This window comes from Sprattus sprattus (assembly GCF_963457725.1).
Source record: "Sprattus sprattus genome assembly, chromosome: 5".
NCBI lineage: Eukaryota > Metazoa > Chordata > Actinopteri > Clupeiformes > Clupeidae > Sprattus > Sprattus sprattus.
The window spans coordinates 36,544,724-36,561,173 of NC_137924.1; the positions used below are offsets into that span (position 1 = coordinate 36,544,724).

The 16,450-nt window shown below is 44.2% G+C and overlaps 1 protein-coding gene across 1 annotated transcript; it reads right to left on the bottom strand.

The window, feature by feature from the left end:
• Positions 1–12,795: 12,795 nt before the first annotated feature.
• LOC308366168 (P2Y purinoceptor 3) lies at positions 12,796–14,061 on the bottom strand (the record flags this gene model as incomplete). The annotated part of the gene is made up of 1 exon (XM_080839803.1): positions 12,796–14,061. The coding sequence occupies one exon, from the start codon at positions 14,059–14,061 to the stop codon at positions 12,796–12,798; it is 1,266 nt and encodes a 421-aa protein (XP_080695929.1).
• Positions 14,062–16,450: the final 2,389 nt, after the last annotated feature.

Genomic DNA, 16,450 nt, shown 5'->3' on the forward strand with positions numbered 1-16,450 from the left:
TCTTTCTTGTGTTTCAGATATGTCGCGCCAAGCATACCCTGACGGTGGTCATGCTTGGGAGAAGGGCGACCGCTGCTGGAGGCAGCTTGAGCGGTGACGCCCCGGTGTGACATTTGTGTGGCTATGTCTATAGCCAGGGCCCAGAGGCGTCTCGCGTTATGAGAACGCACCGACGTAGGAGGGGGCGAGTCAAGCGCCGACCGGGGAGCGTTCCCCGGTCCCTCCGGCCCCAGGCAGTTCAGCGTCCGGTAGCCACCCTGGGGTGACAGCCGTCGCGACTGCCCTCTTGGTCGCCCAAGACCCTGAGATAGTGGCGCTACCCTCCGGTTTTTCCCGATCTCTCCGGAGCTTATAAGTCACTTAAGTCGGAAAGTCTGCTCGACTACTCCGACGAACATGCCTCAGGAGAGGAGGCGAGTATGGAGCTGGACCGGTGCCGCGGGCTTCCCCGGTTACATCCACTAAGCATACCTCGGTCTCCCTCGCTCGGCCACGCGGGTGGTCAGGCATAGGCTGGCTCTGGTGGAGATAGCCTATTAGCGGCTGGGCAGGCAACGTGTTCTACGAGCACGGCTGCGCTGCTACAGCGCTAGCAGGCGAAGCTCCTGACAGAGCTGGCAGCATCGCTGGGTAGCAGTCAGGAGATCCGTCCCGGACGGATTTCTCACTGCGTCTCACGCGCTGCAACTCCCAGACTCTGGGGAGAGTCATGGGAGCGAGCGTGGCAAGCCAAATTGAGAAAGAGCAAAAGAACGAGGAGGCATTGCAGGTTTGGATGCCTCGCTCAAGCAGCTCCGAGCCCCCGCAGTCATCGGGACAGCGAACCCCGAGTGCGGGGCATGAGAAGTGAGTTCTGCTCACCCACACCTCGGCAAAGGTGAAGGCGGGAATCGAAATCAGTTCTTGCCCGCTAAGCAGCCGCAAGCGCAGCAGCCAGCTCGCTCCACGCAGGGCGCTACCCACACGGGACGACAGCGCACTGCTGGTCGTGGCAAGGGCCACAACAAACACCCCGCCACCTGAAATTCGGTCGTTGACCACGAAGCGGGGTGAGGTGGATCCATGGCCACCAAGGAAAACTACACGTTGCTCACAGGCAGAGCTCATGTCAAGCACCGTAAAAGTATTCCACCAAGCACCACATTCCCACATGAGTGTCATAACCACTGCCCCTTTGGGCCAGACATAAGGCATGCTTGTGTAACTTCCCTCACGGTGTTCGTACCCAATTGTATTCGTACACTATGGGGGGGACACCCCAGATCTAGCCACCCCAGAGCTCTCCCTAGGCAGAGCGGTGGCAGGTCTAGAACTATTGAATAATGAGCGGGGTCCCGACCAATTCTACTTGAAGCCCAGCTTGGAAGCTGCGCGGACAGTTGGCTCACATTAACAGCGTCACTGTGGGTGTTTAATACAATAACAGTGGGTTACGTACAGCAGTTCACTCGCCCCCTCCGAGGTTCGGCGGTGTGACCCGGTCAGTTCAGAGGTTTGCATATGCTCCACTCAGTCAGCGGTGGTGCAAGCCTGCCATCTAGTTGTAGTACACTTGCATCGACCCGACTTGTTAATACAGAGGCAAGGGCGCTGGGTGCCTCTGAGCTATGAACGGAGACTTCATCATCCCCAAGACGGATAGAAGTTGTCCAGTACTAGATCGACGTAAAATGAACAGAGCACTTAATAAATTGAAGTTCAGGATACTGACCCCACGCACGCTTGTTCAGTTCATACAACCAAACGATTGGTTTGTGTCGCTAAGATCCAAAGAAGGCATATTTTCATATACCGACTCGCCACAGACATCAGAGATTCTGAGGGTTGCATTCGGAGGAACTGCATGCCAATTTCGTGTTCCCCCGTTCGGCCTGTCTTGGCTGCGTATTCACGAAATGCGCAGAGGCAGCCATCGCTACGAGAGAGGGAGGAATACGCATTCTCACTTGTCTCTATGGCTGGTTAACATGTGCCCACTCAAAGTCAGCGGTGGTGCAAGACTGCCATCTAGTGGTAGCACACTTGCATCAACTCGGCTCGTTAGAAAAAACAGAGGCGAAAGCGCTCCGTACCTCGACATTGCGCTCCATTCCTAGGCATTGTACTAGACTCTACCTCAATGAAGGTCAGTCTGTCCCCAGCGGGAATAAAAGCCATCCAATCATGCACACGCCGGTTCAAGCGAACACAGGCGATAACGTCCCTCTGCCTTCAAAGGCTACTGTGGATGATGGCATCAACCGCGGTAGCGCTGCCTTGAGGGCTATTACGCATGAGGCCATGTCAAATATGGTACCTCTCCCTGAAGCTCAGCTCCACTGAGGACAGGTACGGTAAGCTGGTGGTGAACGCCAGATGCATGATAGAGGGTCATCATGCGCGTATAAGAACGGACAACACCTCCGCTATGGCATATATATAAACTGCCAAAGAGGGTTCGTTCTCAATTACTGTTTCAATGGGCGAACCGCCTACTCCGTGGACAGCGGCGTATTTCCCCCTGATCAGAGCAGTAGGCTACACATGCCAGGCCTGCTCAACTACGGAGCAGACCTGTTATCAAGAGGCAACCCCCGGGCGGCAGACGGGTGCCTGCACCCTCAGGTGGTAGAACTGATATGGCAACGCTTTTACAAAGCAGAGGTGGACCTGTTTACCAACAGGGAGAACACTTGTTGCCCACTGTGGTTCTAGCTGGGGGCGACAGCCCCCGATTAAGCATAGACGCGCTAAGCAATGGCTGAGCTTACGTCTATAGGCGTTTTTCCCCCAGAGCTGTGGCAGCTCAGAGTTGTCACCTGAAAGGCATAGGCTCCTAGCCCCAGGTTCATCTGACTCAGTGGTGGCAACGATACAGAGCACACGGACCGCTTCGACCCGGTCTCTATACGTTAAAATGACGCAGTTTCGAGAGGTGGTGTGTTGCGCGTCAACATGATCCTATCAACTGCGCGCTGGGCGTCATTCTGGAATTTCGCCAGCAGTTATTTGAGGAGGGGAAGGCTGCTTCCACTCCCAAGGTTTACCTAGCAGCCATCTCCGCCGGCCACGCAGGTACTTATAATAAACCCCCGGGCTATCATCCACCAGCGCGGCTTATGTGAGACGTATCAGAGTGCCGGGCAGGCACCCGGTGCCGTCAGGGGATTTACTGATGGTGTTACGTGCTCTGACAGGGCCTCCATTGTGCCCCTATAGACAGCGGACATAAAATGTGTTTCGTTGAATACGGCGCTGTTGCTGGTAACATGCACGCCCTGTCCGTCAGTCCATCGTGCCTTCAGTTCTCGATCGCTGGGGACAAGACAGGGATGATAGCCTACCTAATGCTGCATACACACGTAAGGTGGTAGCAGCACCGTCATGGGATTTACTGATGGTGTTACGTGCTCTGACAGGGCCTCCATTGTGCCCCTATAGACAGCGGACATAAAATGTGTTTCGTTGAATACGGCGCTGTTGCTGGCACTTGTGTCAGCAAAGCGCGTTGGTGACATGCACGCCCTGTCCGTCAGTCCATCGTGCCTTCAGTTCTCGATCACTGGGGACAAGACAGGGATGATAGCCTACCTAAGGCTGCATACACACCTAAGGCGGTAGCAGCACCGTTTCGTAATCAGGTGATTGAGTTGGCAGTGTTCTCGCCTCCTCCGTTTGCTTCGGCAGAGGAGGAGCGTTTGAATACGCTGTGTCCGGTGCGCGCTCTCCGTTGTTGGAGCGCACCAAGACGTTCCGACGATCAGATCAGCTGTTTTTGTGCTTCGGGGCACGGGAAAAAGGCAAACCTCTGTCTAAACCGAGCCTCTATCGTTGGATAGTATACAAGTCTTATAAAGGTTTGTCTCTGGACCCCCGGCAAGGCGGCGTGCGCACTTCGTGCACACTCGACGCGTCGGGTTGTCTTCTTCCTGAGCCTTGTTAAAAGGCGTCTCAGTGGAAGAGATATATTAGGCAGCAAGCTGGAGTTCTCGCCAACACTTTCATTAGATTCTATATGTTAGATGAGGCTGAGACTAATTTTTTAGTTACAATGCGTTCTGCAGCCAAGCGATCTCCGAATCGCCAGAGCCTAGGAATAACTAAATAGTACAGGTGTTCATCAGCGCTTATGTTGTAAAAGGCAGTGAACAGAGCCCTAAACATTGACAGTTTAGTTGGTGTTAGAAAGTGCTCTACAGGATGGCGATCTCCGAATCCCCAGACCCGGAGGAGAGTTACGAGCTTTATCTGTTCGTCAGCTTCTACGTGGTAGAATGCAGTGAACAAAGACCTAAACGGTCACCATTTAGTGGTGTATTAAAAATAACTCTAGGCTTACGATCTCCGAATCTCCAGAGCCTGAAGAGAGTTACGAGTTGTATGTGTTTGCCAGATTCTACGAGGTAGAATACAGTGAACAAAGCCCTAAACGTTGACAGTTTAGTGGTGTAGGCTATAAAAAATAACTCTGTAGGCTGACGATCTCCGAATCTCCAGAACCTGAGGAGAGTGTTTTTGTGTTCATCGGGCCCTATTGAAGGAGTGCCATGAACAAGATACTAAACGTGAGAAGGTTTAGTAGGATATGTGTTCATCAGCCTCGGCTTGGCTAACGCAATGAACTAATTAATGGGTAATCCTATGATCAGGGAGATCGGTGATCCCCTTGGCATATGTGCACAGTGAGAACCTAGCGTTCACAAGCACGGGTAAGGCCCTATGAACGTTCACCACCAGCTGCTGTATGAGCCTCCGTGAGGGCAAAGCATAATCAGCAATCACTGTATTTACACGCGCTAATGGAAACTGTCCCGTTTATTATATCGCAGTTTCTGCGATAAGGAACGTCTCGGTTACTTACGTAACCTCGGTTCCTTAAGCACGGAACAAGATATAATAATAGTTGCGTGATACAGTGTTTTCTTCTTCTTTTGGGTGGGTGTTTCAACGCTCAGATTTTGATCCAAGGAAGATGGAGAAGCGCGCCGGGGGTTTTATAGGCTTCGGTGGGGGCGGGGCCAGAGCCCGGTGCACTTCTCCCTGCCTAGCGGCGTGAATGAATAAGTTCTTCGAACAAGTCCATGACACTAGGTCAAGTCCCGTTTATTATATCTTGTTCCGTGCTTAAGGAACCGAGGTTACGTAAGTAACCGAGATGTTTTACGTTGTTTTTCTTTATATAACAAGCCAAATACTGAGCCAGCATCTGCCTCATCCATTCAGTGTTGCATACACATTAAATCAAATATCAGAATATGATCTTGTGCCATGTATTGAAATATGTTGACTCAGTATTTGGCTGGAATATGACCAGATCTGTGGTATATAATCATTTTTTGTCATTGACGCATACATGGTGGAATATGGTGTGCCGATATAACACCAGGTGATATTTTGACTTTGATATTTTACTGATATGAGTTATAAACGCAGCATATCAAAAGTATGAATTGTTAGCTAATGATGTGCACCGTGTCATCAACATTATTTCTTTAGCCTACCCATTAAATTAAGCTTTTTTCCCCCTTTTTTGGTGGGCTCACTAATAAATGATGCTGCTCTGATTGGCTGGCTTCTGGCAGCATCTGGGGTAAATGTACATGGGTCTACAATCAGACGAAAATTGAATAGACATGACATTCATGATCGGGTTGCTAGAAGGAAGCCTCTGCTCTCAAGAAAGAACAAAACTGCCCGTTGCAACTTTGCCCGAGAGCACTTGGATAAACCAAAGAACTTCTGGAAGTCCCTTCTTTAAACAGATGAGTCCGAGATAGAATTATTTTGTCACGATCAAAACCAACAATTTTCGTCTGATTGTAGACCCATGTACATTTACCCCAGATGCTGCCAGAGAGGTCCGAAACTCTTTAGAGGTGATGTGTGGGTTGACTTTTACCTGATTTATTCTTCTTCTGGTGCTTCTTGGTGATGGTCTTGATGGGCGTCCACTTCTAGGCAGAGATGCGGTCATGTTGAATACCCTCCATTTCAAAATTATTTGTCTTGGATGGATGGATGGAGCTGGAATCTTTTGGAGATGGTCTTATAGCTTTCCCAAGACTGATGGGCTGTCAGTACCTTCTTCCTGATGTTCTCGGATATCTCGTTTCCTCTCGGCATTGTTGATCTGTGTGGGTACACCTTGGCACTACAGTGGTTTGGTTGGTTTCCTCTCTCTTTTAATCTGTATGGCCCAAACCTTTCCCTAAGGATGTCTCAGATGATCGGTTTGCTCAATTGACTAATTATTCACCCAAATAAGTTTCACTGAATCTGTTACCTGCTTGACTTTATCAATTCAGCTGGGGGTTCACTTACTTTTGAAATGGACTAATTCCATGTTTCATGTAGTTTTTCAGCTTCTCAAACAATTTCCTCTAAACAAGTACATGCAAATGATAAACATAAACCTGACATTTCATCTATGGAAAATTGGTGATAAAAAAATGAAAAATCATGGTAAAACAACAGAAAACGCTTAAGTCCTCAAGGGGTTCACATTCTTTCAAGTGGCACTGTACCACCACTGTTGCCTTGGTTCTTCACCAATCAAAGCTTTATGGAAGAGAGCTACTGTTGAAAAAAAGGATCGACTTCAGTTCGCCAAAAGGCATGCGGGAGTCTCCATGGTCAAATTTTTTCAACAGTGGCTCTCTTCCATGAAGCTTTGATTGGTGAAGAACCAAGGCAACAGTGGTGGTATGCAGAGTCTCTCCCATACCAGCAGCTGAAGCTGGAAACTTCTTTACACATGTGCCATATTCCTTCCATTTCTTGATGATGAATTGAACAGAATTTCAGGGGATGTTAAGTGCCTTGGACATTTGTATCCTTCCCCTGACCTATACTTTTCAATAACCTATTCTCTGAGTTTCTTAGGGTGATCTGTGGTCTTCATGGTGTAACAGTAGCCAGGAATACTGATTACTGAATACTGACAAGTGAATGGACCTTCCAGACACAGGTGTCGTTATACTACAATCACTTGAGACACATTCACTGCACACTGATCCCCATTTCACTAATTGTAAGACTTTTAGCACCAATTGGCTGGACCTCACATTACATATTTTTATTTTATTTACATAACTGTGTAGAAATATGTTTTCACTTTGACATTCAAGAGAGCTATTTTGTGAATTTTTTTTGTCCAAAAAGCCAACTTATATTGACCATGACTGATTTATAAAAGCCATAAAAGGGTAAAACATCCAAGGGGGTGAATACTTATGCAAGGTACTGTAGCTGTCCTGTTATACACAAAACAGCTATACCGAAAAACACCCATAAAAAGAGCCTTTTGTCTTGGCATTTGTGTCATTGCTGTATATCTACACAGTAGGTCAGAGATAAACCACTTATAAGAACAGTCACTTACAGACACTTGTGGCTTTTGTGGGTAAGATTTGAAGGCTCTAACAGGAAAAGGAAACAGGCAGCTGTGCTTCACTCACGCTCACTGCTGCACTGCTTTTGTTGCAATGACTTCAAAATAGTTAACATAAATCACCTATTCCTTCACTAGAGTACTTAGGAAGTATTTCATCAAGTACAAATGTTGCTAGGACGTATTAAAAGACTAAAAGTGTGAATGGTAGATGTGTTTATCTCACCTTCAGGTGACTTTGTACCATTAAAATATGACAAAAACATACCTTAAAAGTGATGATGGTAATTATGTTTGAGTATACAGGTTGTCTACAAGTATAAACAATTCAATTTAAGACCTTTTTAATACCACTTTCAATCAAATTTAAGACCAAAACTCACATGAAATAAACTATTTACGTAAGTAAACACGTTGATGTCACACTTTTGTCATGTCCTACATTTGCTAGGTTTCACTTCCATCCTTGCCGATTTCAGAATGTCATGAGATGAGACGTAACTGGGCGTTGGGCTGCAGCCTTTTACCACCAACAGTCCATTTAGATGCCCTTATTATTACCTCCAATGCCATGGTGAAAGTCAGTGGTGAAATGGTACATCCAGCCATGATACCATTCTCCAAATGCTGCCAGGATGTGTTGTCGTTACTAACTTACACAACTGAATATCCTCAAGACTGAATAATTAAGCAATAAGGTTCGAGAGGCAGTACGGTATCGTCAATAATGTACTTGTTCGAGGGAGTTGTTAGGCCCGACGCGCAGCGGAGGGCCGGCAAACCCTCGAACAAGTACATTATTGACGATAGCGTACTGACTCGAGTACCTTATTGCTTTTATAACACGGTTGCCAGCGACTTTATAAATATTAAGTACAATAAAAGTAAACAGTAAGCTGCCTTTCAGCACAAAAAAAGTTGTAGACACCAAACGTTGTGTATCGCATTTCAGTAGCCAAGAGAAAATAGTCCCCCTTTGTGTGGCTGTTGCTATGCAATTAATAATTAATAATTAATCAACTGTACTGATATTAAATGTACTACTAACATGCCATTCTCAAATTAAAGCCAGTGACATGAGTATTTTGGTGGAGTTAACAATGAATACCGACAGTTAGCATACCAGCTAGGTAGCATTACCATTGGATCTGAATGGCAGTTATGCTAAGCTAGCTGGCTACACCCAGGCGGGCCTCTTGCCAGCATGACGACGGAGGAGCACTTTTTACCGGACACTTTTCGGTTGACGAGCGGGGGCAATCAGTATCAGGCAATCCATCAGTAGGCTACGGGTCGTGTTTTCTTGTTGCCAAAACGTAGCCCAGTTCATTGTCAAAATTAAACTCCAGAAAGAAAACGCTATACGTGTATAATCAATGCTATGATGTCACCATGTAGTTTTCATTAATATCGTGCTGGATGCTAATACTAATATGAATGCCATTTGTTAAGTGTTTGTGACAACCCTAATACTGACAAGTGCTCATCATATCAGCCATAAAACAACAGCAGATATCTTGCTTTTAAAAGCTGCCATCGTTCAGTGACAACAAGACCACTGAAAAGAGTTAATCATATTTGGTGTACAGAGATTTGTACGGAGTGTCAGTCGGAAATGCAAGTTTTTGATAACATTATGTTTGTTTATGTCTTTGTTAACATGAGAGGTGAACTCTGAACTCGTGTCGTCGGTAGGCTCGTCAACTTACAGTAAACGAGCTGCAGATTGCAAAACGTCTTGGCACATCTGAGCGTGTGGAATATGAATGATTTCGACGCAGCGAACAGCTTCGTGCCATTTTCATATTATTGTTCAGATATAGACATTATATCATTTAGATTCATATTTAGTGATTGTTAATTATAGTAATAGCATATTTGTATTTATAGTTCACATTTAAGTTTAAAATACGTGCATTGCTTGGAAGCTCGCGCATTAATGTAACAACTGTCACATTTGTTGCACTGGTCAGAATTCAGTAAAAGACGGAGCAAACACAGTTTTTCTACCGTTGTTGAAACACATACACTCGTTTTCTTTCTGTCTGAGAGTGGTTATTCAAAGAAAATGTTAAGAACTATCTACTGATAGAAAGAAGGGAACTTTTAGCCACTACACTGCCTGTGCACGATGCGGATCCACGTTGATGTTGTTAGTAAACAAACAAGGTGGGAGCACATCTCCGTCGTCTTTGCGCATGCCCAAAGCAAGGCAAGAGGCTTATATTTTGGTCCATGTATGCACTTACCAACAAGAGCCGTTTCCCTTAAAAAATGTCACACCTACTTGCGAAGACGATTCCGTCAGAGTGGCTTACCAAAAAGACACATGTACACGGAGCTATTGTTCTCTTCTCAAGGCTATAGCTCATACCTCAAAGTTTCATGCCACTTATACCACACCTAACACATATGAAATTCTATGAAACACATCTATGAAATTGCAATTTTGACCCATAAAAAATAGATCAGTTCCTTTGACATCAGTAGTGAGGAAGTGACATCACACAAAGTGACATCCCACTCTTGCTGCAAAGAAAGGTAAGGGGAAGGATCTTTTCTTACCTATATTTCATGTTTTTTGTTGTCAGATTAAGATTGTCAGGCTCAACATTTCAACTCTGCGTGTGAATTCATTATAGTAAACAATCGTTTAAGAAAAAATAAACAATGGCGTTGCAAAATATTACGATTTTATGATGTCCTGAATGCCATGTGATGTTACTGTCATACTATAAATATGGAGTATGGCTACTATAAGCCAAAAACTTTAAGCCCAAGAATGGAAACATATCTTAGGAGTGAAAGGTGGAGAAGGGACACTGAGGAGGGAAAAGGAAAAAAGAAGCAATGTGAGAGACTGAGCTAAATGACATTAGATGTGGTGGGATGCTAAAAAAGACAGAAGAAGAGGGAAGCTTTGAGCAATATTGACACCCCTCCACAGTCCTGATAATACATACGCAGTTTAACCCAGATCTGGGTCCTCGAGGTTAGTTGTAAGGGGTTATTTTAAATTAGGGAAATATAAAATGCTATTTTATGTGTGCGTGTCTTTGTGCAAGTGTACACTGTATATGTAAGTATAGGTGTTTGTCTATGTGATATTTTATGTTGGCTACAGCTTTGGTAATTATGTATTGCCTGGTTTTGTTTAAAGCAGCATTTGCAGGGCAAGAAACAGTATGGAAGAGCAAGATACAAACTGCACAAAGAAACAGTACTCAAACACGCACTCAAAAAGGGGAGGAAACAGTGCAAGAAGAGGCTCCAGTGATCAGCAAATCATAATGAATCTCCAAGATCCAAAGTCCGTCAACTGGTTAAGAATTGTCCTGTGAACAGCAGAATCGGAAAAAACCATTCCTACTCCACAAAGCCATTATGACTGACATCAACAGAAAATACCAGAATACCAAATCTGGTATCTGAATACCAAATAAGCAAATCTTAGCTTATTTAGGTTACTATGGGAAAGATTGTCAAAAAAGTTGACTGCAGGGATGGTCAGAACTGGCATTGGGATGTTCAAAGAAACACAGGAACCTTTTTCAAGAGTAAAAGCCTGAGCAGCTTTAACAGGAACACTGTCAACGGGTATGCAGATACATCTCTTGAGAGCAACGTTAAGACCTTCTTTACAAGAGATGATTTCAGCAGGATAACTACAGGAAGAAAACAAACCCACACCCACCTGAGCATTATTCAATATTAGACTGGAGAGGATAACAAACATGGCAACTGATTAATGCTTAATTCACATTAATTCATGAATTTTCTGAGAACTTAACCTGCCAATCCAGTCCAGATCAAACAGGTTATTGTGGCCTGCTTGTGAGGATGTGCCATGGTATCTAATTGATGATATGCTTGAGCTAATACATTCCCCTAAGCCTATGACAGCAGCCGAGTCCAATAAAACTGTTGGATATCATGACACAGGTCTTCTAAAGTACTGATAAAATATTGCTATCTGACGAATGATGTCACCAAAAAAACACCTCCTTATCACTTTGCTGAGCCTTGGTGAAATGCAATGAGACAGTAGACCTAACAACTACCAACGACACTGATTCCGGGGCCATATTAAAAGCGTGCAGTTCGAGAAATATAAACTATGTCCATCTTATATGGTCGCTGCTGAGCAGTGAACAGTGACATATGGGCTCAAGGGGTAACATAGAGGTTATTCATCTGCGTTCATTGATTTTTAATCAATTGAAATTGATATTAATGCATTTTGACAACCCTAATTATTATAGTAAAACTATACAAAACATCATCAAATTATTGAGACTACAAGTGAAATCCATAAGAGTACTTCACAAATATTATAGATCAATCAATGGTACTAGAAGAATGAACTATAGAAACACTATGAGAAGAGTTTTATAGAGGTATTACAGAACACCATTGAAGTATTATACATTACTGGCAAAGATTTCACCTCAACTCAAACAAATACACAACCTCACATGCAGAATTCAAATTGCGGATGAAAACATACATTTGTGCATCATTGAATATTTGTGGATCATGGTACATGCATTTACAAATAATTTTGAGTCCTTATTCTTTCCATAGTTATCTTCCTAGATCTGGCCACGTGGCCAAACTGAGCCATCGGGGGAGAAGGGCCTTGTCAGAGAAGTGACCAAGAGCTCGATGGTCACTCTGGCTGAGCACACGTAAATCTAGGAGCGTTTTCAAGCAAAAAGATACTTTTGAGAACTTGTAATTGGTAAATCGTAAGAACGATTCTAGAACTACTTGTACTACTTACAATGCTTTAGGGAAACCCGGCCCTGGTTGTCAACCTGGTTTGTGCCCATTCATACTAAAATCTACCCCTGCCAACCTGCATCCGAGCCAGGTTGAGAAGTGGGTCAAGAAGGGGAGACGAATAACGTGGGTCACAATAACCCTTCAGACATAAAATCAATGTGGGTTGAACCCTCGTTGAAGAGTTGGTAGACATATGGTATAACACATTTGACTCATTTCTTGTTCTCAAACACATATTTGGACATCAACAATATTTCCAGACAGTTCAAGTATGAAAATGTTTAATTTTCAACATGATATGCACTTTAAACAAGAAAAAATACCTTCCAACTCCATTAAAGCTGGCGGCTCTGATATTCAAAAACTATTCCCATGACATGGACACAGTGTGTCCAGTATTATTAAATAGGTTATGACAGAAGAATTCAAAACAATTACAATGCATTACATACTTTTGATAACTACAAAGACTATTTGTGTAACGAGTCAAGAGTATATTTCAAAATGTACAGTGACTGTTTTTCTGAATTTGTCAGGTCAGTGCCAGTTTTTCCCCCAGTGACCCCCTATCACTTTTTAAAAACCTCATCAAGCTTCACCTCCCGCCCCTGATATCCGTCCTGTTCACAGGGCTCTTTGCCTTATGGCAGTCCCCTAAGGATATCAGCTTCTGCTTTTGGTTCATTTCCCTTGTTATTCATTGCTTCATCACCACCATCCTCTTCCTCTCCTGCTCTTCCCATCATTCTCAAGGGCCAGAGAAGACCATGTTGGACAGGTTCTGGCTTCGGGCAGCAAGGAGAACTCTTTTCCTTCGTGAGGAAGTAGAGCAAGGCATTTAGCCAGGCATTGAATGATGCTAATGGTCTTGTGATTTTGTAACAGATTGAAACCATTCGCATGGTGTGGCACTCCACGCGGTTGGTCACTTTCAGAATCAAAAAAATGGTGCGGGTCACATGGAAGGGGAAAAAACACAGAGCGAAGAGGAGTGTGATGGTGATGATGGTTTTGATTGATTTCCGGCGTCTATGCACATATGGGGAATGTGCCCCCAGGATGATTGACATCCCCTCTGCTCCAGACATTCCGCCACTGCGCCCCAGCGTTCCTCCACCATCTTCTGGACAGGGCCGGGAGCGCAGGGTCCTGATGATGGTCAGGACTACGTGTGAGTAGCACCAAGCGATGATGCTGAACGGCAGAAAAAACCCTACCAAGTGCAGTGTGATTCCATAAGGCACATAGTCTTGGAACTCTTTGTCAATGGCATCATCCCAGCAGTTGGTGAACCCATCCGCTCCTCCATGGGTGCTCTGCCCATTGGTGGATACCCCTATGCCCTCCGCCTCCCCTCCCCTGGGCAGATACTCAGTCTGTGCAAAGCGGAAGATGGGGCAAGTAAGTGCAAACACTAGTGCCCACACCAGAACACAGGTGCCCTTCACTGCCCGCTTGGTCTCCAGGGTGATGGTCTTCATGGGGTGGCAGATGCCCAGATAGCGGTGCACAGAGATGCACGTCAAGAAGAAAATGCTGCAGTAGAGATTGAAGTAGAACAGGAACCGCACCAGGCGACACATGAAGTCCCCAAACACCCAGTTGTCTCGCATTATGTAGCTGGCCACCAGAAAAGGTAGTGAGAGGCCGTACATAAAGTCAGTGGAGGCCAAGTTCACCATGTAGATCAGGGACGCATTCCAGCGCTTGGTGTGGCGAAAGGAGCGGTACAAGACAATGGAGTTAAGGGATATACTGAAAATAAATGTGAACGAGTAGCAGATGGGGAGGAATATGTACTTGTATGACTCATCAATGTTGCAGGAGGGAGGTGAGGACTGGTTGAAAGATGAGAGGTTAGTATTTCCCTCCCCATTGAATAGGTCCACGCTCATGCCTGATGCCATTGTCAACTTGTTCTCTCACAACTGATGGAAGAATATCTATGTCTCATCTTTCCATTCCTTGAATTTGAATTGAATTCCTCATCTGTTTTCAATTTGCGCTCTTGTCCGCCATCGGTCGGTCCTTGTAGGTCCAAGATGGGTGAACCTGAGGTTTCTCACTGTAAAATAAACAATGGCAGTTATTATCAAGTGTATAATATTCCATTATGTGTATGTAGTGTTTAAATAAACAATGGCAGTTATTATCAAGTGTATGATATTCCTTTATGAGTGTGCAATGTTTATTTATATCTTGTTTATTTGCTCTCCCTTCGCTCTCCTTCCCATATTCCCCTTTATCACTTTCTTTCACAATCTCTGGTTTTGTTTGCAATACCCTGTGAGTATATGCTGCTGATTCAGTCTCTTTTCACTCCATTAACTCTTCAATCAGTAACCACACTTCCCCTGGATGTGTCCATCCCTCTATGCATCCTCTCTTCTGTTCCTCCATTGCCTAAACCCTCATATGCGCACATGCACACACACACACACACACACACACACACACACACACACACACACACACACACACACACACACTCGCACACACACACGCACACACAGGCACGCACACACACACACACTCGCACACACACACGCACACACAGGCACGGACACATACGCACGCACTTACTCTTCATTTTGCCCTATGCCCTGCTTCCAAACAAAACTGTTGCATGACTAAACTTACCTCTCTCACAGTCTTTCAAAATATAAAGTAACTTTTTAACTTTATTTTGACATTTCTGTTTTACCACATTTATAAGTCACTTTGGACAAAAGTGTCTGCTAAATACTTGACCTTTACCTTTACCGTTTACATATATTATTTTCTATTCGTTAAATGGCTGAACACACAAAACTCCCAAAGATCCCTAGACAAGTAGGACACGGTGGTACGCATGTGGCTAAATTATCAGGTCATACTGCCTACGGTACAGGAAAAGAGCTTCTGTTCTCTTGTTGAGCTTTCAAACATAGACTTACTAAACATAAATATGGAGAACATTTACAAATGCCTACAATAGCCTTTTTGTTATTCATAGATTGCGGTCATCAGAGAATTATTTACATTTGCAATGTATCTAATACTGCAATAAATTCTTTCCTGACCACAATTAGAAGGCATATAAATACCTGTATCACTTGACATGGTGACGGTGTGTCTGTAATCCTACCTGTGTCCTCTGTTCCGCTACGCACTTGTCACAGTCTGATCAAAGCCAACAATGCCCTCAGGCTGGATGATGGCTGATTGAAGCAAAGCAAATGGCAGAGGTAAACGCAGAATGTTTGGGGCACAGAAATGGTGTCCTTTTAGTCTTGCCCTTTCACTCAAGATCACAATTGTGCCACCACCTCACTTGTACAGGCTGCCTTACCTATCTTGGCACATCACACCAATCCCTCCCCCCCTCCGCTTTCACTCGTGTCCCTCCCACTGTCTCCTTCCTTTCCTCTATTTGTGCTGAGTTGTCCATTTGAAACCATAAATACTTGCCAAGGTAGCTTAGGCAAAACACACACAAACATGCATAAAAGTTCATTCATTTATCTCTACCCACAAAAACATCAGTTTGAGTAATGATTTATTTATAACAGATATTGCAGTTCAGTTGTAGAGCATATGTGGCATGGTTTTAATGACCAAAGTCAAGTGTGTTTCATGACCATGTCTAAATACTCCCTCTGGTGAAACATCACCAGTTTCTTTAGAGAAACCTAATACAAAAGAAGGAAGTGTATTTTCCTATTAGAAATTTAGCTTTTTGAGAAAACCAACTGTCCTGTTACTGTTTGGGGCCACAATGACAATAAATGTATTGTAGAACACGAAAGACACTGTGATGGTAAAACATAGCATGAGTGTTTGTGTATGTGTAAGAGAGAAGGTGAGAGGACAGTTGCATCAGTTCTCTTTCCACCAGAATGAATGCTATGTTCCCTAACACAGAAGTTTAAATGTTTTTAAAGTGAGTTTTTATAACCACAATGCAAATTTCGGGTGAAAGATACAGAGAAGGACTATGCTGGGAATTGAAAATGACTTGTACTACAGTGGTTAATTATCATATCATATAGTCATATTGCAAAATCTAGAACAGTTACTCAATGCTGTATAATATCCTGCTCATTATGCATACTTGCAATTCAATAATTAATTTTAACAATATTTTTAGTATTTGTTGGTGTTAGGGAAGCTACTTTGAAATCATAGCTTTGCAAGCTACCAACTACTGATGAAGTTGAGTAGTACTTTGTATTGTCACATTGCATAAAGATGTATTTCCTGGATGTTTAAAATTAAACATGCTTCATGTAAAAAGTCACAGTTGCTTTGGGAGAA